This window comes from Branchiostoma lanceolatum, chromosome 11, assembly GCF_035083965.1.
Source record: "Branchiostoma lanceolatum isolate klBraLanc5 chromosome 11, klBraLanc5.hap2, whole genome shotgun sequence".
Classification (NCBI taxonomy): domain Eukaryota; kingdom Metazoa; phylum Chordata; class Leptocardii; order Amphioxiformes; family Branchiostomatidae; genus Branchiostoma; species Branchiostoma lanceolatum.
This window is the reverse complement of record NC_089732.1, coordinates 5,601,301-5,628,938: the sequence shown is the minus strand read 5'-3', so window position 1 is coordinate 5,628,938 and position 27,638 is coordinate 5,601,301. Positions and strand designations below refer to the sequence as shown.

The following is a 27,638-nucleotide window of genomic DNA, read 5'->3' as shown; positions in this document are numbered from 1 at the left end:
TCCATATGCTATATATAGGGGCACTCTCACCACTGAGTGACAAGAAATGAAGGGCAACGGGTCAGTTGCCAGGAGGGACAGGAAGTCAAGGTCATAGTTGTTAGAATTAGTCATCTATCAACCTTATCTGGAAGCTGACAGTATTCAAGGTCTTGGGCTTCTGATTCAAAGGTTTTTTCGTATGTGTCTTTGTGTTTTTGTAGTAATTTGAATGTAATTTCTATATGCTACGTTCTGTGGCGCATGTACAATTAAACATGATATTTGAGATTTGGAACTAACATTAAAGGTGACTTCTGTGTCAAACACAAGCCAGAACAGGGTTTAATACTGTTACAGTTCCATCTGTGTTTTATACATTACTGGTTGATAGACATGTTTGTGAGCTGTGACATGGGTCAATGTCCTTCCCTGAACCAAGGCTTCTTGAAATAATTTAAGTGGATAAGATAAACCATTAAGGGTAGCCTTAAGGTAAGCTGTGCCTTATGCTGGAGATGTCTGTCTGTCAGTGGGACTTATGTTGAGCCCTTATCTCCCACATAGCTGTAGATAAGATGGGACTAACTGACGTGGTGACAGATATGATGGTAGGAGGTAGGAGATATCGGGACTCATCTACCAAATCCTTTTCGGGGTTACTGACCGCTATGTGTGTCATTTGATCTTTTCCCTGCTGCCTAACCCTATAACGATAGAGAATTGGAAGTCCCAGGGGCTACGTCAGTGTGCTAATGGTTAAAGGAGGTTACTGACCGTTATGTGTGTCATTCCGATAAGATAAATTCTATAGACGGTGACATTTTTATGCTCGGTTGTGGGTCCCTTGAGCGTTTCATGGCCTTGGCAAGTCCAGGTGCAGCCGTTTGAATATTTTGGGGTTTGTTTTAGTGCTGTGAGGGTCAATAACTCAAGTTACAGTCTAGTGACATTCAGAACAGGGTAGCTGCAGTAAGATACTTCATTTCAAGCACTTGGCCAAAAACGCAAGCCGTAGCAAAGCCGCATTGCACTACCACTAGCTACTTGAAAAAGCATCATGCTTCACCTCAAATGAGGATGCCTTGAAACGAACAACAAAAGCACTCGTAGACTGTATGACAGTACATGTATGAACAACAGATATGTTTGACCTTCAGCATGTTATGGTAGCTGTTTGGCTTCAAATTTTTATTGGTTGTGGAGTTACGCAGCAGGGTGAAGGTTAGGAATACAAATATTTAGATCAGAATAAAACAGTTCTGTACATTAAGACGGAGAGAGGGTGCTTAAGAGTGTCGTCTTAACATTTTGTGTTTCTGTGTTGTGTTGTACAGGAAATCCAGATGAAGCGTCAGGCTCTGGATGCCTTCAAGGAGACCATCAGCATCTTCGAGGAGCAGGCCAAGTCCCACGAGAGGTACCACTCGGAGGTCAAGGGTCAGGAGTACAAGAAGTGAGTGTCCTGCCTCCCAATGTGTAAACTGATATTAAGTTGTTTGTACCATGTTTGAAAAGAAAGACATTTTAGCTTTTCAGAATTTGAATTGGAATAAATTACTAAGTCTTGCAGTTACTCATAGTGTACATGCTGGTTCTGTGTAGAGAATTTCTTACAACTGAGCAGAGTACTGAATATGCATCTAAGTTCGCAGTGGACTTATATTTTCGGATTTCGTTGTCACCTTTTCACTGATAACTCGAAACCACTTCAAAAATGCTTGTTCTGTCTTCTGACCCCCCCAACCACCTTGTTTTAGCCTCAAACTAAAAACCACCATTAACAAGCAAACTTTGAGAACAAGAGACTGAATGAGTTTCATGCGTTTTCTAACCCTCATCTTTTACAACAGGATCATGGAGAATTACGACAACCTGAAGTCGCGGTTGAACGAGATCATCGAGAGCAGCAAGCAGCTGGAGCTGGACCTGAAGCTGCAGACGGAGGGCAACCGCAACCTGGACCGGGAGATGAACAGCATCAAACCCGACATCATCCAGCTCCGCAAGATCCGCGACCAGTACGTCATGTGGCTTGGGCATAAGGGCGTCAAGCAGGACAAGATCAACGAGTGGCTCAAGGCGTCGTACGACGGACACGGAGGAGACACGACGTAAGTGTAGTAGGGCCTTAGTCATTGTTGCAAGTTCAACAGAATTTAACAAGGCCTTAGTCATTGTCTGGTGCTGTACGTTTAGTTGAAAGTTCAACAGAATTTAACAAGGCCTTAGTCGTTGTCTGGTGCTGTTTAGTCGCAAGTTTAACAGAATTCAACAAGGCCTTAGTCATTGTCTGGTGCTGTTGTGTCGCAAGTTCGAGAAACGTTAACAAGGCCTTAGCCATTGCCTGGTGCTATTGAGTCTCAAGTTTAACTTAACAAGGCCTTAGCCATTGCCTGGTGCTATTGAGTCTCAAGTTTAACTTAACAAGGCCTTAGTCATTGTCTGGTGGTACTGAGTTGCAAGATAGAGAGAAGTTAATAAGGCCTTAGTCATTGGTGCTGCTGTCTTGCAAGAGAGAAATTAACAAGGTTATTCTTATCGTATAGATATTCGGTCGCAAGTTCAAAATAAAAGTAACAAGGCTTTATTTAGTCATTGTCTGCTGACTTGCAAGTCAGAGAGAAATTAACAAGGTTGTTCTTATCGTATAGACATAACAGTATGCAGCCATCCGATATGTTAACTGTGTAAAAATTAATCAATCTGACAGCAAAAATTGGATAAGTCAGTGGAGGGAGAGAACTGGATGATTTTTCAGTTTTAACCTTTAGCTCACTGAAGTATCCATTTGGCTACCATGTCTCTATTGGTGGTTGTAGAGAGAAGGTTCTCAGAACAACAGACATTGGGGAAATTTGACAGTATTTACAGTTGTTAGGAGATAGATCATCAAAGATTACATGACAACTGTATACTGTTTTTACTTAACAATCATGTCTTCGAATGTTTTCCTCGCAGCGCACCGAACTTTAACGAGGAGGCCCTCCCGCACCACGATGAGTCGCTGTGGTTCCTTCCCGACTGTTCGCGGGTCGACGCCGAAGGCTTACTGGCCGGCAAGCCTGAAGGGACCTTCCTGGTGCGCAAGAGCAGCCAGCAGAACAACTATGCCCTGTCTATTGTGTAAGTACCACACTTTGCCTTCTACAACAGTATGCTCCATAAGTGAAGACAAAAATAACGTATGTGGCTGAACAACAACTATGCCCTGTCTATTTCTATTATGTAAGTACCACACTTTGTCTTTTAGGACAGTAGGCTCCATATGTGAAAACAAAAATAAGGTATGCTTTTACCTATAGAAGGTGTGTTATCTAAGATATATGTGTAAGGGTTAAGAGCACTATCTGTCTGACAGAATTGGCTAAATTACAGGTACAGATCGATAACTACAGTGGCAAAGATCCTGATGGCGATCGCGACCTTTGTTGACATACACGCCTATCGCAATATCCACCGGTACAATCGCTGATTCTGTCAGATTGTAATCTGTACTCTGGCATATCTATCACATTACAAAGTATGAATCGTTACATTTTTGCTAGTAACTAACTGTGTTTAGTTCTGGCAGTAGGACATTTGCAAAGAAATTGTCCAAGTGAAAGTTTTCTGTTCATGTTTTAATCATGGCTGTGTTGCTTTACAGAGCGGAGGAGGGGGCAGTCCGACACTGTGTCATCTACAACACAGCAACCGGGTACGGGTTCGCCGAACCCTACAACCTGTACGCCTCTCTCAAGGACCTGGTGCTACACTACCAACAGAACTCGCTGTACGAACACAACGACTCGCTGAACACGACGCTGGCCTACCCCGTGTACGGCCCGCCGCCTCCCGATCTCCCGCAGCGGTGACGAGACTAGGCTGCGTTCGCTACGATTCACAAAGGTGCTCTATATCAAGGGCTGTACTGTGACTGTGACGTTGGTGACAACAACAACACGGCAGCCGATAATCTTGGGGAACATCGACGTCCTCGCGGAAATAGTAGTGAAAAAATATTAACTGATGAACACAAAATGGTCGCGGCAAGATTATTTTAACATTTGAATGCCATAGCTTGAAACAGAGAGATATCTAGATACAAGAACAAGTAGAGTTTTTCTTTTGGGCCAATCAGGTATGTTTGCAGGAGTGATTCGGTAATTTTTAAGTTTTGCTGAAGACATACTGCATAATCACTGCCAGTGTTAATTTGTTAAAAAATTGTATCCCTTTTGATGCATTTATTTCAATGTTTATGTTTGTTTGTTTGACAGACCTTGTCCACGCGTCCTAGCTAACAGCTAGGTTCCCATGATGCTTTGAGAGTAACAGTACCTGTTTGAAATTCGTGGCCAGATATGTGACTGACGCACTTCCCAATGTACCATCATCGGACATATCAAAACTCTGTTGTGCACACAGATTTTGCCAGTGACCTTAATACTTACAAATAGTCAACGCTGTGTATCTATATGTATATAATATATATATCTAGCATTGTATGAAGAGATGACATGCAGCTTGACGAGGAGAGAAAGATGTCAACAAGGAGGCTTCTTCTTAGTCTACAGGCTTCAAGTAGTCGGAAAAAAATGGTTTCTAAAATTGTTCTGAAGACTGATTGATTCAAGGATTGTTGTTTCGAATTTTGGGACTCAAGGAAAAGCTGATAGTCTAAGAAGAGGCCCTCCTCAGTCGTCTTGAACAATAAGGTGCAATCTGAAGTTCCGGGAAACTCCGGGGATTTCCGGGTTCCAAGAAATCATCGGAGTTTTCCTCGGAAAAGACTTCAAACATGATTCAGGGTTTATGAATGATGTTTATTAACAGTGTTTGATGCTAGCTGCAGGCACAGATGTGGGGAGGGGGGCAGACAAAACTGTTGTGTGAATAAGAACAGTTTAGACTTTGTACATGATACTAATGAAGAAAGCCTACGGTTTGTGAGAGGAAAATACCAGAAGTGCTGTACAACCCATGAAACTATGTTTTAGGAGGGAAAATGCCTTGAAAGTTCCACCTTCGTTGTTAAATCAAGAAGGATTTCAGTTTTCCTGCCAGTGATCATAACTTTGTGCAGAAGCTGTGTTCTTTTTGTTTCCTTGTTATCAAAATGGACATGCCTGAAGTTTGGGACGATGGAATTGCAAATATGAGCGAGTCCGATAGGGGGCGTTGGAAAACTTGTGAAGCTTTCTGTTTTGTAATATACTTGCCTAATTTTGTACAGATGTACCATGATTTAGAGACAGAGAAAGAGAGATTGAGCTCACAAGACTGTGATTAATGTAAATAGAAGCATCACATGAAACTAACCTGGTCTAGGAAAAAAATTACCTTTATCGTTATGTGTTCCTCCCATTTTCCCTGCTGTTAATTTTGGCTTCGTAGATTCTTCATCTGACAAAAAAACAGGTAATATTGGGAGAGTATTGCAGAGGTTGAGTTAAAGATGATACTGTGATATTTTTGGTCGCTCTCTACAGCTGACCCTAAGTCTTTTTGTGTACATATAAACATTAACTTCTTTTGTAAACTGAAATGTAATAGCTGGGATTATTGCATGGTGTAAAGGGAATTCATGGTGCCAATATGGCAGGCTGTCTGCCTTGCTCGCTGAATCAGCCGTACAAAATGAACTGGTGCCAAGCACCCATATGAAGACAGTAACACTGTTATGTCTGTGCAGAGCTCCCATCAAGACAGCACACGTCTGTAGGATTAAGATCACAAAAGGCTGCCTCGAGTATAACACGTAACAGTCTTGTATTGACGTATGCCTTTGTATTATATCGTATCGTTCGTACATCGTGGAAAATGCCAGACGTGACGGGTTGACCATTTGTCCATGGATGGGCCACACAGAGGAGTCGACTCATATCTTGTATGATGATATTAGACTGTGACAAATGAAAGCAGGCTTTAAACTGAAATTTGGTGCTTTACGAATTTTTCCCACATATGGACAAAGCTATCGGCCGAGTCTTTGACAATACCACGTTGTGCTGTTCATTTGCAGCGTACCAAATTTACACTGGAAAATCTCACTACTGAAGCTGTCCAGAGCCATGGCCATTCTTGGGAAAGAGTCAACTAGTTCTTTTTCTGTGTACACCTTTCTATAGATGTTCCACTATTTGATATATTGTGCCAATGGGCCGTACGCACCTCCCTTGATGTATATAGAACTCTAACAGGTGTTCCATGTAGTCCGCTGAAGGATGCATTAATGACAACTTGATATTTAGCACAGAGATGTTTGGTTCGGTAGTGCATATATTTCGTTCCATTCAAATGACAGTTGAATTGAAAAACAGAAATGATCAGGTTGGTTTTGATTGTAAAGATCTCTGCTGCTGTACTTACAATTTGTAACATTTTAACATGCAACTCCGATAGCATTCCAAACCAAATCACTTTTCAGGGACTGATACGACTCAAGCAAGCTTTGTCTTCAAATGCAAAGGGAAAATTAGAACAATAAACTGATTTATCCACGAGTCTTCGAGTGAAGGAAAGCTGTTGGATTTTGTAACAGAATTTAAGTTTGTTATTGTACTTTATGTTAAAAAAAAAAAGAAATCATGATTTTCTTTTCCAAATCGAACATCATCTTGTGCCATCAAGGAAGATTTAAAAAAAGTTGGTAAAAAATGAAACCATTTTGGTGTGAAATCTGTGTTGCAAAATTCCAGATAACTTGTGAGTATAGAGTCTTGGATTTTTACTAGGATGAATTGTGTCCTCTGCAATACGCTCTCAGTTGGAATAAACTTGGAAGAATTACTTTGAAAATGAAACAAGCGTGCGTGCTGTCATCATTGGTGTGTTGCTTTGTTGTTGGATTATAGATTACATACTAGTAGTTGAGGCCATATTGTAAATTGCTCCCTAGATGGTAGATCAAAAACCGTCCTTGGCAAGCTGAAAATAAAAACAGTCTCAGATTTTTTCGTCAGAGAACAACCAGCTTTAGTAGTAGAGTCCCTGCCAACACTTTCTGTCCTGAACAAGTAGATATTTCCGTTCCTTAACACCTGAAGTTACACATAAGTAGCCTGGTTCACAAGAATACAACGTGCAAACGCTCTGAAAGCATGTTTCTCACATGGCCAAATCGTACATCACCAACCGAACGACCCGATCAACACACGGCTCAAAAGCGCCACCTAGAGAATAAAAATGGAAATGCAGGCAAAACTCGCACATGTACGGCAATAATAATTCCGATCGCTGTGAGTCCTCGCTGACTGGTCCAACTTACTGAGATGGGATTATGACATACGAGGCTCTCTTTAGCGTTGCCGATTGTGTGTGTGTGTGTGTGTGTGTGTGTGCGCGCGCGCGTGTGTGTGAGAGAGAGAGAGAGAATGTATGTGTTTGCGTGTGAGATCAACTGAAAGCTTGCAGTTCGTGGCCAGAACTTTATTTGCAGTAGTGGACTTTTCATCGTCAGGGACATTACCATATGAATGAAAACTAAGCACACAGGTAGAAAAAAGGCAGCATTGCTATTGATGAAGGGAAGACTCGTGCCTTCAGGATCAAGGAAAAACAGTTTGAAATTTTCCCCTAGATGCTACCTAAAGATATGAGTTTCTTTTGTGTCATGTATGGAAGACTGGGCCGTGATTTAAAAGCTTGAAGTATGGCCCTGTGTAACCCGCCAGAACCAACTCAAATTGAGGTGAGTTCACCCAAAACCAACATGCCATTAAGGTGTATTATCATAATTTGCCCAAATGGCTATGTCTGCTCTTGATTAAGTGATATATCGGAGCAAACAAGACAACAACAGGCATGATTGTTATACGTAAAAACATTATATGTATTCTTCATTTCAAAGATGTCCAAATATATATATATAGATTAACCCGGATATCGGGGAGGAATCAAACGTACCTTTTCGAATCTTGTTGGACCACAAATGAAAATTCTATAGAGCTACTCTGGGCTTCAGGCAAGATAATGTCCAGTTATGTCGTTCCCTGCCATGGAACCACAGCCTCCCCATTTTGGGAGAAGATACCATCCCAAGTGGGCTGGCATATGCGAGCCTTGGACGGCTGAGCTGAGCTGTCCTATGGCTTAGGAGATCACTAGTTCTCTGTCTGGGAACTTAGTGTCTCAAAAAGCTAGGGCTCTCCGTGGTGCCCCTTAAGGCCGGTCTGGCTACGCCAGGCTGTGTCGCAAGACGTCACGTAACACGATGTCGCATTATGCGAGAATTACACTGAAAAAAGACAAATATTGTCAAATTTCGTCGTTACAAGTTTATTTTCCCACAATTTCCCAGACTCTTCTTGCCCTCCCCGCGATACAAGGTTTAATATTGCATGCAAATTCTAATTTGTTATTGCAAACCCTTGTTTGCTTTCCCCAGCCCCACCTACATCCCCGCAAATCTTTACACTACCTTAAGAGCAAGCATCTTTCGTTCGTGGTTTGGACACCAAAAAGGCCATTTGGGTAAATTATGTTCATGAACACCTGTAACGCAGGTGAGTAAAATTAATCTGAATGTAATAATTGATTTATTGAGAAACTATGAAGACTGGTCAGGACATCTATCAATCAATTTGATCGTAGGCAAACTCCGTAGGCCCAGTAGCTGACGTGAGGATACAAAAAGACATTTAAGCAAAAGCAAAGAAACAGTTCAAAGAAAAGTATTCTTTATTCAACACTTTAGACATAAACAAGATAAGAAGGTAATAAAAACACATCTACTGAATCTCATTCTGTCATAAATGCTACTGCCAGAGATCTGACAAAGGAAAAACGTCCAAAATGTACATTGAAACGAACTCTCTCGTGCTTATATGCATTCACACTATCACTTAAGATATAAAAACAAACCTTATTTTAGCTAACATTAAATATTTTGTTATTTGTAACGCTTTTACATATCAACATCCAAAAGTTTACTGAATACACACAAGTTTATTACAGATGCATGCAAAACATGGCCACCTTGCGAGGTTTCTAACAATAACAGCAGAACGGATAACTTACAATAAGACACAGAATATATTTATTCATTTATTTAACACAACATTCTCTCACTGAATTACTGTAATCTTTAGCTATGCAGATATGCACATGATTTACTAATGAAAGTTTACAGTCTACACTATGATTCATGCCAATTTAAGATACACTACTTCCACAGGATGTATATTTCACTTGTGGTCCAGACACAAAATAGACCTTTTGGGTAAATTATGTTGATGAGCTTCTGTAACACAGGTGATCGTCATTGAGGTTGAATATATCTATTGTTATTCTGGTAAATTATGAAGATTTTACAGTACTTCCTTACAGAATCTTTTCCAAAGAACTCATATTCAAGTTTCCATAAGATATAATGACAGATATATTTATACCGTATGAAGCTCATGGGAATTAATTTTGTTTACATATTCGTAAACTCAACAGGCCAAACCTGAATGTAACACGGTGTAACAAATCGCCGCCCAGTGACAGGTGCAGGTACTGCAGCCGTTGACCTCCATCCACCGTCACAATCGGGCTGCACCTGACCGTGACACGACCATGACGAAGCGCCGCATAGTGAAGGGTGACGGTATCGCAGCTCAGGAATGCCCAGTTGAGATAATTAAGTAAGTACAGAATTAGCTAGAACCCAGGAGAAGGCGACAAAACGCAAAAACGCTGAAGGTAGCCTCTCTAGGCCGTAGGGGCAGTGTGTTGTGGCACTGTGTCCAGGATACAGTATTCGGCGGCGGAGACCATCCTTCTCCTTCCACCGCCTTTCTACCTCCCAAAAATATGTTAGGTAACCATTTTACGCCTGGGTGGAGTGAGGAAAGTCGTGTTAAGTGCCTTTCCCAAAGGAACAGCAGTTCGAAGACCTCATATCTCCATAAAATATTTTGATTATGCAAATGTAAACGTTGTAATCCTAGCCCAGCTTCCATAGACAAGTATTGTACGTTATCCATGATCATTGCCGATGTTGCCCTGAATATGTATCTTTTTTACAAAGGTCCTTGATATTCAACCAAATATAGTACTGCAGTGCATTTGAATAAGATATTTTCCTTTGCATAAGACAATATATTTTCTGCAGATTTGATGTATCAGCTATTATTTAGTGGGAGGGGAAAGCTTGAATAAAAAAAAGCTACTGAAAGTGAGGAATGTAGCTCAATCTATCAGCTGCCACTTTGCAGGATTTTTAATACAAGAAGAAGTTCCTTTCTGTTTTCTGTTACTGCATTTGCATTTCTTAACATGTTCAGACAAATCCTTTAGTCACATCTTGCCCATGACATTAGGAAAACCCTACGAAAATACCGAATGTCAAGTAGCAAGTACTTATCAAAGACCTAGCAGTTTTTGCAAAAACAGAGCTGGACACAGTTGTAGCATTTTAAAGCGAATATTGGGATTTAGTTTTGTTCATTCAGCTTGTCTGATAATTGCTGGTCCTTGCGTACCCTGATAAAAATAAATGATTTTTGCCAGACTCCTAGAAAAATGTCATCAGGATAAAAAGGGGACAGCAATCTCTCAATGACTGCATGTGTAAATGATCATGTCTTTTGTTTTTTTAGCATTCGCTGAGCTAGTGAAAACCCTTCACCCCATTCAGCAACAGAAACCAGCGCTCTCTGTGTCTGCCCAGGTAGTGACCCCATCAGTAGTTCAGTGTTGGTGAGGTCTTCGGTATATTTAACAGGCAATGCAGACAATGGTTAACAAGCATCAAGTGAATGGCACTGCTATTTATTTCTTCTATATGCCAAATCAGCGGATGTAACGTTAATTCAAAAGTTTCCATTGTTTCCTCTACTGTATTCCTGAAACGTGAGCAGATGGTAGCCACTAGTAGTAAAGTTATTGAATGAAAGCATCAGCGTGTCTGTCATTACTGCATCCAAATACAACTCTACTTCAAGGTCATGCTAAGCAATTCTATGAATAGACTTTTATTATACATGTATCAGACTTACCCAAGTTAATGATAGTCATATCACCAGGCATTATGAATCATATTGCATATGTCTTCACTTAAGAAAAACATGACTATATGTCTCAAGTTGTCTTCTTATGCAAAAAATACTTTTCCATGTAGTATTTGTTCCATACTCCATGTATCCCTTTAGTACTAGAGTATGCTAGATGTTTATGTACGGTAATACTCATGAATATGTATACAGTTGTTAACATGTGACCTGTGCCCAGCCCAGTAGGGCAAACATGTACAATAAAGGTCTTCATTCAATTATCATTTCACCACAATTCCCAGTGAAGAGCTCTAAAGCTTGCAACAAGCCCTTGATTGAAAAGTACAACAGGGAATGTTTCCTGCGCAACTATATATTACATACAATAATAAAGATGCCTTCAGTCTATTTTTAGAATATGCACACCTAGAGGCTGGCAACGAATGTTCTGTCTGGTTTAGAATATGTAGAATGCCATAATGTCATGAATGAAGAAATCTTAATGTGGTTTGAGAGACTTAAATGTCTACAATACAAACTTGCAGATTAGGCTTACATACAGTTTACTTAGATATGTGTTTCATAATGTGAAAAAGCAGACACAACAAGAGTTCGGAGACTCCAGATCTCCATGAAATATTATGCAAATGACTTCCACATTTGCAGAATCTATGCTTCGCCATGTACACCTTTAACTGACTTACACAGGTCACAATGTTAACAGTCCTATCATTTACCACTTAGAAGAATTATGGCACCTTTGTATATGCAAATTTGGAGTTCATTTGCATAATTAATATCTGTTAATGTCCACCTTCGATACACTACATATGTTACACGTATTTGAGTCATATAATGGAAAACACTGCAAATATAGATTTTCCTCAGTAATTATGCAGACTAAGTTCAAATTTGCATAATTTGCACTTCATTATATACATCTCTGTCTAAGCTGCCTGTATACTAAATATGACGGAAATCCGTTGTTCCTTTCTTCAGTTATTCTCCTTGAAAGATTTTGACAACACCGCCCCTGCAGTTCCAGAGCAATCTGCTAGGGGGCACAAACCTACACCACTTCTTCCTTACATCACAAACTATATGCTACCAAAAAATTAAGACCATAGCACGTCCAGGTCAAAAGATAAAAGAAACCGTTTCTGCTGCAGTACCAATGTCACAAACCAGGGGGCCCAAAATCGATCTTGATCTTTGTGTCCCCAACACCCACACACACACCAAATATTGTTATCCGTCCAGAGGTTCTTGAGTTATGCTGACTACAATAGTCCGGAAACACAAACACATAGACAGACACACACACACAGACACACACACACACAGACATGCCAAAAACAATATCTCCATTTTTCATGGTGATAAATAGTGGTCCCTATGGTCTGCTGTCCGACACCGGAAATGACGTCAGAATAGAAGCGAACCATCCTGCAATCACATGGCACTTGCGCCGCTGCTGGGGTCACACTGCAGCAGCCTCACAATGGAGGGGTCACTCTTGGCTCCTTCCATGAACTCCTGAAACGATATTAAAAGGTCAGAGCTCACAGGTCAGAACTTACTGCTCAAACTCAAAGACGCTCGTCTCGCGCCTACGGCGCTCGCTGGCCCCACATTAAAAAGAACCCTCCATTCAAAATCCTGGCTACGGGCATGTTCCATGAACTCCTGAAACGATATTAAAAGGTCAGAGCTCACAGGTCAGAACTTACTGCTCAAAAACTGTGGTGAAGAGAGCAAAAGTGATAAAGTGAAGAGACTAATTACGACGGAACAGATATGATTGAACTTACAAAATACGACTCAGGATAGAGGGTAGAAGCGATATTAATTAAAGCTCAGTGAATAGGCTACAGAACAAGAGTTCGGAGACCTCATAGTCATACCTCCGCGACGTATAGCTCTTTAAACTTATTGTTTTATCTAGTTTCATTGATATGGCAAATAAAATTGCAATCATTTTTTATGCAATCTGTTTTAAATGCTGGTCTTATATACAGGCCACATTACATGGATTATGCAAATGACTTCGGCATTTACATAATGTATGTAGTGATGGTCATAAATTACACATGGAGTAAGTGCGAAAATCCCAGCAACTTGCAGCAGAATCACTGACCACTAGAGAGAGTTTCCCGTCCGTGTTTTTGTCCATCTGGCGGAAGATCTTGTCTACCCGCTTCTCAGGGGTGGACTCATCTTCAGGCATCTTCACGACATTGCCGACCATCTTGTAGATCGCCTAGAGTGGAGAGAAGAGTGCAGAGCCTGTCTCGAGAGTTGCATCTTCGTGGGGTCGCTTTGAATGACTTTCATCGCTGACACATATTGTTTGGGTTAGCCCGGGTATAAAAAATCATCTCCAAAATTTCATAGATCTAGAGGAATTACTCAATAACGCTTAACGTTGAATTCAGGATGACAAATAACGCGCTACGTAATTAAAACGACCAGTAACGCTTCACGATCAATACACCGATAACGCTTAACGGTAAATTCAGGGCGGCCGGCAACGATTAACGGCGAATTGAAATCGCCGGTAACGCTTAACGAAAAAGGGCATGTAGACCCTCCTAGAGGAGACATGCTATTGGAAATGCTGAGCGAACCTTTTGCAACGTGGAGCTGTTTTTACTTTTGGAGTACATGAACATAACAATAACAGTTCTCTCCTTACTACGTTTAAATCATTCCTTCCATTTCACTATTCTAATATATAGCGAATTTAGAATTCTATTACAGACCAGGTATTTTCATTTGTAATGTTTACCCGGTAAGACATACGCAACCACCCCCCCAATGCGGCCCCAACCCAAGGTGACCGATTTTCTTGATCCCTTGAAATTCCCCCGTGCAAGCATTTAAGGACTATTAACAGCCATTAGGTTTTTGTCTAGCGGACTTCCATAACACTCAATTTCTTCCTAAAAAATCAATCCGGACTAATCTAACCTACAACAGGTTTTTTATTTATTTAATTTTTTAAATCAATTCATCAGAGCCTGATGTTGCCATCGATTTACGAAGAAAGGCGGCTCAACTGTAGGAGCATCTCTTCACCTTAGGTCAGAAACATCAATGCTCAAGACAAGCATATGACTTCACTGCCCCATTAGGAGAAGCAGGGGTTAAGGTTTACATGTTTGGGAAGATACACACTCACTACCTCGACGACAGTACTCAGATTTTCAAGGAGGTGCCTCATTATGTACAACAGCCTCATTATTATTCAGACGGTAGCTACTGGCTGTAATACTAGTAATACGACAAGGTGAATTACTGTAAATGCAGAAATGTTCGCGGGGATATAATTTCGCGGTAGGGAGAAAACTAGAGTGTTCGCGGTGGTTTTGAGTCTGCGTTTGAAACAATAGTAGCGCTACAGTCACACAATGGAACAGCTTTTCGTTAACAGTTCACCGAGAACACTGCGAACATAAAACCCCCGCATTTTGGGATGAGCCAGCTCTAAAAAACATACTGCAGAATAAAGTAAGTTCCTTGTAATGTCTTGCCGCTATCAACAACAATCGACGGACAATGGGTGTGAAATATTTCTTCCTGCCCCTCGCGTTCCAGTAGATCGGCGTTGATCGGCTACTTTGCATTTGAAAAAAAGACTTCGTGGGCGTTGACCTCGCTAGAAATCTAGTGCATGTCGTTAAAAGTTGATTACCACCCACCCCCAACCCCCCAAATATATACGCCGCCGTTCCAGGACTCGAGTCTGCGAAGGAGGCTAGATATACACACTCTCTATCCAGACAGCCCAATACTAACCTGAACTATTTCCAACATCTCTTCTCTGGAGATGTAGCCGTTACCATCCAAGTCGTACATACTGAAGGCCCACTTCAGTTTCTGCTCCAGCTGGCCTCGTGACGTCACGCTCAGGGCACAGATGAACTCCCTGAAGTCTATCCTCCCATCTCCGTTAGCGTCAAACGTGCGGAAGACGTGCTCCGCAAACTTGGCGGCGTCCCCGTAAGGAAAGAAGTTTCCGTAGATTTTCTTGAACTCGTCGACAGTGAGGGTCCCGTCGGGGCAGTCCTTCAGAAACCCCTTGTACCACTCTTGTAACTCGTGCTCGTTAAATTCGGTCTGGTTTTTCAAGTCTTCAATAACCTCCGGTTTGAGCTTGCTGTTCTGCTTGCCCATGGTTGTCTTGAGCTTGAGCTGGAACATTCAAGGGTAATTAAAGGCAACCAAAGCAATATCAGGGCCAAAAAATGGAAATAGAAAATACTGTATGGTAGTGACATTTACTAACACTGTTTAACACATTTGTGTAATAACTTCATACTTTGAGCATTTTAAACTCAGCCGCGCAAAAACGAGCAGTGCAATGATTCCCTTAGTTTCGCGAGCCTACAAAAACCCCCGCGACGATTTTCAGTGAGTTCTCACATCACAACAACGTTGTATTTTTGCATAATGGATGTGATAGTGTTGTTCGAACTAATCATGTATAAAAATGACTAAATAAATTGACTTTCAATTTTCGGGCCCCAATATTGCTTGGGTTTCCTTTAATCTATTTAACCAACCAAGGAGGTTTTATATGTAAAACCTCCTTGCTTTAACTAATGTGTAGTAATGGTGAAATGTCCTCACTGTAACTTGCCAAACTTTCGCTAGTAAACGTTGTCAATATTTTGGCCTTAGGAAACAGTTGCATAATGTTGAAATATACCCTTTATATGAGGCCAGCATGCTCTTTTCCGTAAGGCACAGGCAGCCTATTTTTATTTCCCGTAATTCGTAAAGAAAAACATCCGTAGTAGTCACGTAATTCTTCAAAAGCGAGGCAAATTTTGCGCGATCGCCTCCCTTTATTTTAGCGTAATATATAGTAGGGGATTCTTCTGAATTCGGCGTAAGGCGTTGTCATGACCCCCATGCAGACCCTCTTTTATGACGTATATATTCAGTTCACTCAGTAACCATCGCTTCCCCGTTTTGATCCTCGAATGACGGCGTGCGCGAACTGAATCACTAATCAGGCCGGCTGAGCAAATGAGAAATAAATATACTGAAGGCTTTGTGGGAAAATCTAAAGCCCCTGTTACGCATTCAGGACTTGCCCTCTGTGGTCCTCTGTGACTGGCTAGCCAAACCGAAGGTTGTCCCCAAGGACTGAAGGAGCGTGGGCGGTATGTTGGAAGCAGTCCGACCAGTGTCAGAGGGATATTAGCCTCCACCAGGCACTGCTACGGGCGTATGGATCGTAGAATTCGGCAGAAAAGGGAATAATCAGCCAGTGGAGTCAGTCCACGGTGAAGATCACATTTCGCACGCGTAGGACGGAGCCTGCAAATGAAACACCCTCAGCAAATATTCTCCCTTTAGCCGGCGTAGTTAGTCTGACTAGCAGGATATCTCTCTAAGCTTTCGCGACAACCCTGTCCTAAATATTTCACAACTAGTAGGGCTTACTCCCAACCGAGGCCCGAATGCTTTCCAACCTCACTTGTACTGGCTCCAAGCCGCAGAATATCGACTCCCCCCGAGACTCATTCCCAGCCGATTGCGAACCACCTCACGAACTGAAATGGGCACAACCAAGGATTCATTTTGAATAAAAATGATCCATACTGCTATGTTGTAAACATCACAAAGGGATCACGTTGGGGTCACAGTTGGAGCGTCCCAAAAATGGTCGGGGGAAGGTTGGGCGTGGTCGGGAGGCCATGTTCGGGCTATGCGTAACAGGGGTTAACATCTAATCTCCAAGCAGAGGTATAGATCGGGGGGCTATACTAGGAGTGTCCGTGATTTACAACGCTGCCCTCCCTTCAGCGTTAAATTTTCTCCGATCGAACGCTCCTAGCCCCCCCCCCCCATTGGAAACCTCTCCTTGGAGAATAGTAAAATCCAGGGCGATCAGTCTCATATGTTTCTAATGTAACACATATACGTATACACCTACATACACCTATTCATGCGTATCCGATTGAGCGAAATTGACTTGGTACGTACCTAAATACCTGGCGTGTCAGATCGCGATGTGCCTTCCGTCTGAAGATATCGGAATGGTGCGATACGAAAAGCGAAGACGGCAAGCAGACTACATGTATGCTCCTTCACACTGGAACTTATGCAGATGAGCAATGCTGGATACTGCTGATTGGTTGGTTTGTACAGTAGTCTAGATCTTGTAGTTGTCTGTAAGTGTCTAAAAAGGGAGACGGGAAGCAAAATATATCCTCTTTCACATTGGAATTATGCAGATGAGGATAATTGAGACAGCTGATTGGTTGTTTTTCTAATCTCCAAGGTGATCTTTCGGTTGGTAAGAAATGCGTCGATACAGTGTCCTTGGATACTGTCTACCTAAAAGATCTGTTTGGAGATTATGCATGTTTTCTAGGTTCGCCCTCATGTGGCTGATGGATACGTATGATTAGAAAATTCTCAAAGAACAAGTAAGCCCAGCCCTAGGGTAGCCTCCATAGCAGGCTCTCTAGGGCCTTTTTTGGGCTTATAATACACTTTTGCTGATGACTGTGCTGGGTCGTTTGCACAACCAGCCAGTAACCATTTGGCCCCTAGAAGTTCTAGGGTCAAACGGTTACAGGCTGACTGATGGTTACGGACTGGCTACAAAAAGTGTATTATAAAATTGACATACGTTTGACTTCAATACATGTACATATAACACTGGTGGAATATAAACATGTACCAAACATGCAAATAAGGGGTAATAAGACGAAAATGCCACAACGCCCTATTCGTGGTGAACTATTGGGAATTTCAGACTTGTGACGCGCGCAAATACGTTAAAGGACGGTGAACATCAACATTATTATATCAAACATGAATAGATTATGTAAATGTAGAAGTCATTTGCGTAACATTTACAAAAGATTTAAACATTTCATAGAGGTATGGGGGGGAGGGCGCTGTTTGATGAATTTAGTGGACTACATAGCGTTCCTCTGGCCTAATTGATGTTGCAAAACGGATGTACAACAATATGTTGAGCCCATACCTATGGACTCAACATACTAACCAAGAGTTCGGGGACATCGTGTGGCGCAATCGGTAGGGTGTTTCGCCCAGAACCGAGAGGTCCCGGGTTCGATGTTGTGCCCTTGGGTAAGGCACTTAAGACGGCTTTCCTAACTCCACCCAGGTGTGAATGGGTACCTGACTTCGGTTGGGGAAGGTCGTATTGAGGTCACCTGCTGGCGCCGAATGGCAGCCGCCCAGACCCTTGCGACAGTTCCACAAAGTGAAGTGTGGAGCAAATATGTATCTGTTCTGTATTGTATGACTGTAAACCCTGCGGCAATTCAGCACTGGCTGCCATTGCACGGGTAATTTCTGACCAACAAAACAACAATATTATTATCATTATTTATTAAGGCGGCCATTACGGGAAATATTGTTTTCGTCAATATCTCACTAGTAACTACACATGGTATCAAAATGATTTTGGTGTCTATCCCCATGTTTTGAGGGGTAAAGAATCAGCTGCAGATTAAGCCATTTCGAGCACTCTTCTAGGCCAACGCTCCGGTATTGCAAGGTTCTCCCCCCAAATGGGGTTGGGCAACCGGACTAACATCAAACATCTAGGCTGTGTAATTCTTACACGTTCCTTACTTATCCTACAATATGGGTTTGTTGTGCGTCAGTCGGTCCATGAAGTGCTTTGTCTGATCAATTGAAATCAAAGAAGTGTTCCTTTAGCAGAATTGATGTTACAAAACGGGTGAACATAGTTTGCCCCGACGTGGATATTGTGGTATAGGAAGGAGTGATGCAGACAAACACAACGCTGCAAAAACACGCCAGATCTAACATCTACTTGAAGTTTCCGTGTCAATGCACTAATAAAACAGGTTTTCTTCTTATCCTCGGGCTAATAGCTAGTTACTGGTGACGCTCACGCAAAAACCAATCCAGAACAATCTGGTTACTTGGGTGAGAACATTTGATTGGTGGGCAACTTCAAAAATCTATTGTGACGATTCGATCAGAGATGACCTACAATCCTGAGTCGCAGACGGAAGTAAAATATTCCAGTCTCATAAGGAAGTAAAAGTCGACAGTCGGTATCGCAAACGCAGGTACTTCTGCCCACTTCCCTGTTGATTTTCTATCTACCATTACCTATAAAAGGTCTGGCCGAGTAAATGAGTGTACGTATCAGAAAAATGGAGCCCCGGAGAGACCGACTCTCCCTGGCAGCGGGGCTTGGCGTGTGCGGCGTGGCAGTGACCGTGGCCGTCCTGCTCGTCACCGTCCTGCACAGCGGCCAGGTGCAGCAGACTGACGTCGCTTCCCTGCGAGAGCGGCTTGCCTCGGTGGAGAAGGAGCTGGTGTACTGGAGAGAGAAGAGTCAGTCACTTCTGGAGCGTGTGGCAGTGGTGGAGACCAAGATACAAGACGGGGTCTGGACGGGACAAAGTTCGGTACTGGACACAGAGGTGGGGATTCAAATGTGTTCCATAATCATATCAAAAGCTTAATTGACACAGATCATTAACATCGATCGCCTTCTGTGGATGGTTGGGCTTCGTCACAAATTGTTGATCTCCGCACACAATATTTAGATGACCAAGATCTTAAGAGGAAGGACACGGCCCCCTATAACAGTTGTCTGAATACAACTCACGGTCTCGTCTTGTTTAATGGTACTTTACATAGATTCGCTATACAAACAGTCAAATTGTATCCAATGTGTTTATAGATTTTGTTTTACATTGAATACTAGTATGTACATTGAACTACTAGCATATTCCGTGTATTCTTTTGGTCGGCTGAATATAAGGTCAATTAACGACCCCTACACCAAATTTGCATATTTCCAAGAAGGCCGACTCACTGATGACGCCCGAGGGCCCGAAGACGTCCGACGGTACTTCGGCAGGTGACGAGCAGGGCAAAGACGAACCCCGGATAAGGTCAAAGAGGCAGGCTGTCAGCGCAAACACAGTCAGGTTGCCAATATCGGGTAGGAACTTTTTTTACACTATTTTAAGGATGAATTTGAGAAAACGTGACTGTAACAGTAAATTCCAGCTTACTCACATTTAAGACCTTGAAACGTTATCTGTAGATTTCTAATCGTGTTGTTTTCAATATGTTTACAGATTAGTACATATACTTATTCAAACATCATTCATCGTCAAATAACTGTGGGAATATTAATAATTCTTCCTTTTGACAGGATGTATGCAGGGATATCCCGGCCCCCCTGGGGCTCCCGGGCGGGACGGTCGGGACGGGGTACAGGGACCCCCGGGGCCTACTAGCTGCGGCTGTGAAGGTGTACCGGTGAGAACAATCATTAGTTGCTATCCAAAACAGAACTAAGACAAATTGATCGTGTATTTTCTTCTGCATCATCACGTAATTATTTTGCTCTATCTGGCAGGCCTGTGCACTGTTGTTGCAAGTTGTTGGAAGATGAGATCGTCATGTTTTCTTACTGTCACATGACCCTTTCGATCTTCCCTCATAACATCTGCAGAGAGCCGAGAGTTCGATGCAGTTTTACTTTCCTTTAAAAAACGGTTCGAAATGTGTTCCATCTAGCACGTACGCGTGGCGCCTGGAGGAAAAGAGGCGGATGGTGGTTGTATTCAGGGTAGTGCAGAAACTGGAATATCATATAATGCAAAATGTTTCCGATCGATACACGCAGCGGCAGATAACCAGTTTGGAACGTCGTCTTGATGATGTGGAGAACAAGACTTCCCAGGTAGAGAAGCGCCTGGCGTCTCTGGAAAGTCAGGAGGAGAACGCAGAGATAGGAAGTGTGACCAACCCCGCAGTGTCCTGCAAGTACATCAAGGACAATGTGGACGGTGCGCAAGGTAAGAACATTTCACAACTTTTGGCGACGCCTCAGGGGCGAGCCTAATTGTATAGTATTGTGTGTAGTTTTCAAGAATTCAAGGGCTTGTATAGGAATGTGTCCACAGGAATTTCAGTCCATAGGACAATAACTTGAAAATGCCTGGGCGGAATGTCTTCATATTTGGTAGGTCTTTGTGAGACCTCGAAATGATAAGATTTTGATATCGAATATTGAATATCAATTATGCAAACGAATACCTAATTTGCATGATCAATGACAAAATACTATAATTCCATAGTGGTAAATGATGGGGTTTTCTTTCTTGCAACATTTGGAAGTTAGGTAAATGTGGACATTATTAGGCATAAACCATGCATATGAGGGCCTCATTTACGTAGTTTAAGATGGAAATGGTACAGTAGGCTTTTTTTTAATAAGACTTTCATACTTTGAACAACTTGTGTTATTTAGGTACAGAAGGTGATCAACTAATATAATTTATGCAAATGAGGTCCTCATTTTTCACCCAGACGGACTGTACCACCTTCGCAGTCCGGGAGGGGTCGTGTACGAGACCTACTGCGACATGACGATTGCCGGAGGCGGCTGGACTCTTGTGTCCGGCGTGCACGAGAACGACATCTACGGCAAGTGCACCGCCGGGGACCGCTGGTCCTCCACCCGGGGAAGCACCACCAACTATCCCGAGGGGGACGGGAACTGGGCTAACCACAACACTTTCGGCTCGGTGGCGTCGGCGACCAACGACGACTTGAAGAACCCAGGTACGTCCATACTAGCATACTATTTGCTGAACCGCCACAACAAACAGCCGTTAGTTGCTTATGAATAATTTATCAGCTAGCCATATTTGGCACAAACAGCCGTTATTTTGAGCCAATACTCAAGCAACTGGGTAAAATTTTGAAACAGTCATATGTTTCAAAATTTTATCCAGTTGCTTGAGTAACTATTTTCGGCGTATCTTACTACCTGGATGTCTAACCTTCATCAACGTAGCCGTTATTTTGTTCTGAACCCAAAGTAGCGACGTAAGACGTAACCTGATTGGCTGATAGCTTCTCACCGACCTTTGCGGCTTTTCCACGAGCTCGTGCCAATATAGTCCTCTGATTTGCTGAAAGCTGTATGCTAGTGACGCCCCCAATACCCAAAATGTCCGTTCAAAAGAGCGAGACCGGGAGGGTTTGCCGAGCATTTCCTGAGCGGGTTTCAGCGCTGCTAAAGGAGGGTGCCCAAAAATGACTTACAACGTACTATGTCCAGGGTCTTTACTATGTCTATGACTCGAGGACCATTTTGGAGTACTGAATGGCAATGTAAGCTAAATGTTACTTTGTAAACCTTGTTACCAAGTTGCAGTATCATATTCATAAATTGTTAAGTGCAAAAGCAGTCATCTCTGTATGGACACTTATTTGCATCAGGTTACTTCAGTATCGACGCGTCTGACGTCATGCTGTGGCACGTGCCCAATGACACCCCGCTGTCCCAGTACAAGTCTGCCGCCTACCTGCGGTATTACACAACTAACGGGTTCCTGCAGCAGTATGGCGGCAACATGTACTCCCTCTTCAAGGTCTGTGATGGTTCTTGTGGTGAACTGTATTATAGGGCGCGCTGTAACTTTATAAATCACCGACAAAAGCTTTGGGCTATCTATTTCGTAAACTAACAAACGTTTCTTTATCTGGTCAAGGATATGGTATTTAACCTCCTTGATTTGGTGTATTCTAGTTGTGTAGTGGATATACCAACATCTTCAACAGCTTTCAGATATCCAGAGTAATTCATATCATTTGTATATCATTTTTTTCAGGACCATTTCCCCATTGTGTATAACGGAGGGACGACAGCTAACAACGGACCTGCTATTCCCATCACATGGGACAGAGGCAGTGATGGGCTGGTGACGTCATTCATCGCTCCGAACTCAGTTCCAGGTACACCTGTATATGTATTTAAGTGGCATTTGTACTTCTCAGTTTTAGTCTTCTCTGATCCTTGACACGAAATGTTATCAAGCATATGTGTAGAGTCGACCTGATTTTTTAAGACTTTTCTCTTAAAAATTCTCTGCCCGTGCCCAGCTAGCTCCATAAACTAATTCATGAAGTGTTTCCCACTGTGGCCTTGCTGCAGTTTGAAAGGTGGATTGGCCCCCATAACTACATAAACACAAAAAAATCTCAAGCTGGAAACAATGGCAGAAGATTAGCATAATACTGGTGAACGAAATACAAATATTTTTTTCTACTGGTTTTCAAAGTAACAGTATTAAACCATACAGAATGACGCAGAATGATTGTAACAAAGTTACAAAATCAAAACAACTTTCAGTTTTTAGAAAATCAACCTTGTGTTCAGATATCAACGTTCAAACCAGCCTGTCAAAGTTGTTTCAAAGTGTAACTGTGCATAGTTCGATACTGTTCTTAGAAAAACCAGTACAGAAAATTTTTGAATTCTCTGACAGTTATCATGGTAATCTGTCCCTGCTATTGTTCCTGGCTGGCAGACATCTAATCCTTTTATGAATTTGTGGTTATGGGGGGGTCAATCCAGCCCTCAAACTGCTGGGCAGGTCACCCCCTTTATAACTTGCCCTGGGCAAAAAAATCTGTCTTAAATTTTGGGTATTGTACTTCATAACGTTTCTTTTTAGTAATTGAGACTTATTGCCGCTTCAGAGGTGACTCCAGGGTTTGTGCAGTTTCGTGTCTTCAACCATGAACGAGCACCTCTCGCCGTGTGCCCAGGGGTGAGGTACAATGGTGGTCATTCGGAACACACCTGCATCGGTGGTGCGGCATACTGGCCGGAACAAGCCCCTCGTCAGTGTGGGGACTTCTCGGCCAAGGACTGGAATGGATACGGGACACACACTGACTGGAGTACCAGTCGGCTGGAACTGGAGTCAGCTATTCTGTTCTTTTACCGTTAGAATTCTTTATGTAATAGTACACTAGTGTACTGAGATTTCTACAGCTGGTGAACTCATTCTTTGAGAGATTGAGATTAGCGTGCAAGAATGTCTTGTAGTTTTGCTATAGAACATGTTGGTGAGAGAAATTACTTGCACAAGTTAGTTACCAATATGTTATGTCTAGATATGGGAGATGTTATCAAATACTGCTATTGGGCCTAAAAATGAAAGCAGCTAACTACAGTTCTTTTGCAGTGTTCCAGGTAGGGTACTCTAATATGTAAAACAATCATCTGTCTCCATAGTCACAAGGGTAGTAGATTTGTGGGCTTTCAGGAACATTAAGGGTTATTAGTGTCCACATTTGGTCACCAAAAGTTACTTCACTATTTGACTTGGCATCTGTATTTTTTTGTGTACCATTTGAGACTGATGGATTTAGGTGCAAATCCACAAAGGAGAAAATAAAAGTGTGTCTGAGCACTATCCTTGATATGGGAGACGTTATTCAATACTGCATCATGTCAGTCAGCTTGTGATGCTGCACATTATCTCAAATTGTCCAAAAACAGTAGCCTGGTATCCAACCCTATTCATAGCTCTCCACAAATAGGAGACTCAGGACCTATGATAGGTTTGGCTACCAGGCTACAAAAGCTGAATTCATTTATGGTGTTCCAACTAAAAAACTGTTTGTTGTACCAACAAAACATGGTTGTACAGACAAACCTGTACTACTAGTGACTGCCTCATCATCTGGCTACTGTGGCCACTTTTTGATGGCCCTATAGATTATTTTCCTCTAAGGCCTTTGACCCAAGCATTAATATAATAATCCTGTCTATAGTGGCCACCTGTCAACTGTGACCAATTTCTTCAAGCCCCTCGAGTGGTCATTACAAACAGGTTTGATTGCTCTACTCACAAATAACAAAACTGCAGGAAATGATGTGAATATCTATTTATTTCCATGGAATTCAAACATATAGAGCTGTTGCCTGATGTTCTGGCTCAATTCCACTGTGCTGTGAAGTAACTGGAAACACAGATGTCACAGGTATCAGCTACAGCTGTCCCTCTCGATGCCAGGTCGTCGGATCGTGATCTAGGACTTGGAGACGGCGGCGGCTGCTGCGCCCCTCTTGCGTGGCTTGGGTAGAGTGCCCTCGCGGAAGCCATTGCTGTAGAGGAAACACCACAGATTACATACTGATTGTGTACTTTATTACCTCCATTAGCTATCATACCGTGAGTATGTAGCTACTCTTCCTCGAGTACAACAAACATACATCTGACAGACAGACTACATAAACTTACATCATCATCATTAAAATCAACTAACTTATACACATATGCCTTAATATCTCCTGCCTAAACCTGCTGTGCTGCAGTTTGTATCTGATGTGGCAAACTGTTCCACATAGATATGGATCTGTACATGAAAGTCTTTTTCATAAGATTTGGAACACAGATGTCTGACTAAATACAGGGCAAGTTGAAAACTGACAGTGGCAATATGTGGTGTCTTGGCTAAAAAAGATTACAGCAAATGAAAATAATGTTTGTAACATGTTCTCACATGGTGAGCCTAATCATAACATCAGGTGTAGGTACAGAGGTCTAGGTGCAGGTCCAAACCTGTACCTTTACAAAACCAACTTCACAAGTAACCCGGGCTTCCAATAATGACGGAAGCGTGAAAAACAGTTAACAGAATGTTTATCTAGACTTAAGGTATCTTATGCAGATCACATGTTTTTAAGGGGATGTCAAATTAATGATTTCAATGTTACTATTTTTTTCCAGTGCTAAATTTTCCTCTTTCAGATTGGAATGACACGTTTTTGGTAACAAAATGAGTCAAAAAGTTGTAAGAGGATGTCCCAATGACTTACATCTCTTGCACCAAGGATTTAATAAAGCAGAACGAATAGGACGGGTGACGATGGTTAATTACGGTGTTACAACAAGCGTGTTGACTAAGAGTCTTAGATGGTATGAATCCTTGTCATATCAAGTGGTACTTACTCGAATTTTCGCTGCACCTGCTTGAGATGGCGCATCCTGCCGGTACCAGTCATCTTTCTCCTCTTGGCCTTCATGCTCCAGTTATCTGTCGGACAAGTTTCAAATGGTGAACTCAGAAAGTATTGGTATGATACAGTTATCTGTGAGATAACAGTTTCAAGAAAACAGTACCGGTATGACACAGCACTGTTAGTGTACATGACAGTTGTGTCGTATCGTACTACCAATAACAAACTCGGAAAGAAAACAGTATCGGTGCAATGGTAGGCAGTGTTGGGGAACACATATTCTAGCATGGTCAGCTGTTGGCTGTTGTTCAGAACGGGACTGGCGTTCGAACACCTAACCCGTTCTGATAAAATTTAAAATTAGATGAAGTGAGTTGTATGCCACCAATCACAGCGTACTGGTCAATGTCTCTCTTCTAACACCGTATGAGACAGCACTGTACATGGCAGTTGTGTCAAGTTGTACTACCAGTAACAATTCTAATAAGCTTGTTCAATATTCCGAGTACACATGACGTGCAGCAACACATATTGTGGGTAATACATTAAAGGTGAAGGCCCCTGAGATAAACAAAACACGTCTAGACATTGTAATGTTGCGTAAATCAAGACATGATTACAGGTCGGTCCTTCACCTTTGACCTTGCACATGCGTACTCGGAACGGCGAAGAAGCTTATTCATCATCCATGATAAAAAAAATATATATACTTACAGCTCCGCATCTTCTTGCTAGGGTATCCACAGCAAGCGCATCTCTTCTTCTGGATGTGGTACGAACTCTTACCACAGCGTCTGCACAGAGAGTGCGTCTTCTGGTTCCGCTTTCCGAAGCTAGATGTTCCCTTCGTCTGTGGGGAGGGGGGTAAGAAAAGTATGGAGAGTAGTGAGACCAGGAAAATTATGAAAGAGACAAGATCAGGACACAACAGGCAGACGCCTTTTATCCTGCAAGTGAAATCAAGGTGTCAAGCATAAGGGCACGATGTTCCCGAATATACGCTAAAAGGCTTCTTGCAGAGAGCTACACGTGGTGACACAAGCATATGGTGGTGTCACTGAAATATATTTTATGGACAAAATCGTCTAGTTACAGCATGCACTGGTTCTGTATCATAAATTCATATTCCTCAAAAAGAGTCAAATTATTATCACAGTGTTTAGAATCCCTCCGACTATAAAAAAAAAAAGAAAAACACTTCTCATTCTCCACACACATTGCTGAATCTCGCTTTTCCCAATTCTGTCAAAATTATCACAGTAAAATCCTCTTTTTATACATAATTTTTTAATCGCATGCAGCGGTATCGTGTACATACCCCCTAGCCCCCCCCCCCCCCCCCCCCCGACACACACACAGACATTTTTCCCTATCTACCTTATTCTGTTTGGGGTTAAAATCACAACAATCACTACATAACCTGTGGCAGTTTCGGACAGAGCACTAGCATACAATGGTAACAATAAATAAGCTAGCGTCAAAACAAATGTTTCTTACAAATCAAAAGCGTGTACGTGCACGTCTGCGCAGTGGATGTAAGCAGAAAATGCACCATTTCACCAACAGAGTATTTTGACGAATATTCTTATATTTAAGCACGTTTAGACTACAAATTTTACATTGGACATAACGCTGACTATCTTAGGAATAAGTCTGTGGTGACGGATTTTCCGTGATGACCCCAAAAGCCTCGATTATGGCGGATTTAAAAAAGGTGTTTCGCCAAACTCACCATCTTTCAGACGTGGGATGAAAAAAGAGGCAGAGGGTCAGCCTCGTTTTAAATCATGACCTTAAAGAACACTATTTTATCATTTTCCCAAATATTATCAAATTATCGGAAAATTTTCTTCAACAAAATATAATAATCATGAAAACCTGTATAC

The 27,638-nt window shown here is 42.1% G+C and overlaps 4 protein-coding genes across 11 annotated transcripts in view; 2 read left to right on the top strand and 2 right to left on the bottom strand.

Annotated features, from left to right (window-relative positions):
- Positions 1 to 6,770, top strand: part of LOC136444948 (phosphatidylinositol 3-kinase regulatory subunit alpha-like) — a 54,868-nt gene extending 48,098 nt beyond the window's left edge. For all 7 annotated transcript variants that reach the window (XM_066442739.1, XM_066442736.1, XM_066442737.1 and 4 more), the window contains 4 exons: positions 1,317 to 1,435; positions 1,833 to 2,093; positions 2,941 to 3,105; positions 3,629 to 6,770. In XM_066442739.1, the coding sequence (XP_066298836.1) occupies positions 1,317 to 1,435; positions 1,833 to 2,093; positions 2,941 to 3,105; positions 3,629 to 3,836 (753 nt within the window). In that variant the 3' untranslated portion in view covers positions 3,837 to 6,770. The remainder of the gene's footprint in view (positions 1 to 1,316; positions 1,436 to 1,832; positions 2,094 to 2,940; positions 3,106 to 3,628) is intronic.
- Positions 6,771 to 10,688: 3,918 nt separating this feature from the next.
- On the bottom strand, positions 10,689 to 17,073 carry LOC136444905 (neurocalcin homolog). The gene is made up of 4 exons (XM_066442667.1): positions 16,938 to 17,073; positions 14,739 to 15,134; positions 13,078 to 13,200; positions 10,689 to 12,476 (listed from the first exon to the last, which is right to left on the bottom strand). The coding sequence occupies exons 2-4, from the start codon at positions 15,114 to 15,116 to the stop codon at positions 12,393 to 12,395; spliced, it is 585 nt and encodes a 194-aa protein (XP_066298764.1). The 5' UTR covers positions 15,117 to 15,134; positions 16,938 to 17,073; the 3' UTR covers positions 10,689 to 12,392.
- Positions 17,074 to 18,880: 1,807 nt separating this feature from the next.
- LOC136444903 (intelectin-1-like) lies at positions 18,881 to 24,209 on the top strand. 2 transcript variants are annotated; one of them, XM_066442663.1, is made up of 8 exons: positions 18,881 to 19,393; positions 19,779 to 19,920; positions 20,137 to 20,243; positions 20,614 to 20,785; positions 21,300 to 21,554; positions 22,218 to 22,369; positions 22,610 to 22,733; positions 23,481 to 24,209. In XM_066442663.1, exons 1-8 carry the CDS (start codon positions 19,100 to 19,102, stop codon positions 23,732 to 23,734), a joined length of 1,500 nt encoding a protein of 499 aa, XP_066298760.1. In that variant the 5' UTR covers positions 18,881 to 19,099; the 3' UTR covers positions 23,735 to 24,209. The 2 variants fall into 2 exon arrangements, with proteins under 2 accessions (XP_066298760.1, XP_066298761.1); XM_066442664.1 differs by having other exon boundaries at positions 18,882 to 19,393; positions 19,782 to 19,920.
- Positions 24,210 to 24,662: 453 nt separating this feature from the next.
- LOC136444906 (large ribosomal subunit protein eL37A-like) lies at positions 24,663 to 27,609 on the bottom strand. Its single transcript, XM_066442668.1, has 4 exons — positions 27,485 to 27,609; positions 26,467 to 26,602; positions 25,745 to 25,829; positions 24,663 to 24,897 (listed from the first exon to the last, which is right to left on the bottom strand). Exons 1-4 carry the CDS (start codon positions 27,485 to 27,487, stop codon positions 24,822 to 24,824), a joined length of 300 nt encoding a protein of 99 aa, XP_066298765.1. The 5' UTR covers positions 27,488 to 27,609; the 3' UTR covers positions 24,663 to 24,821.
- Positions 27,610 to 27,638: the final 29 nt, after the last annotated feature.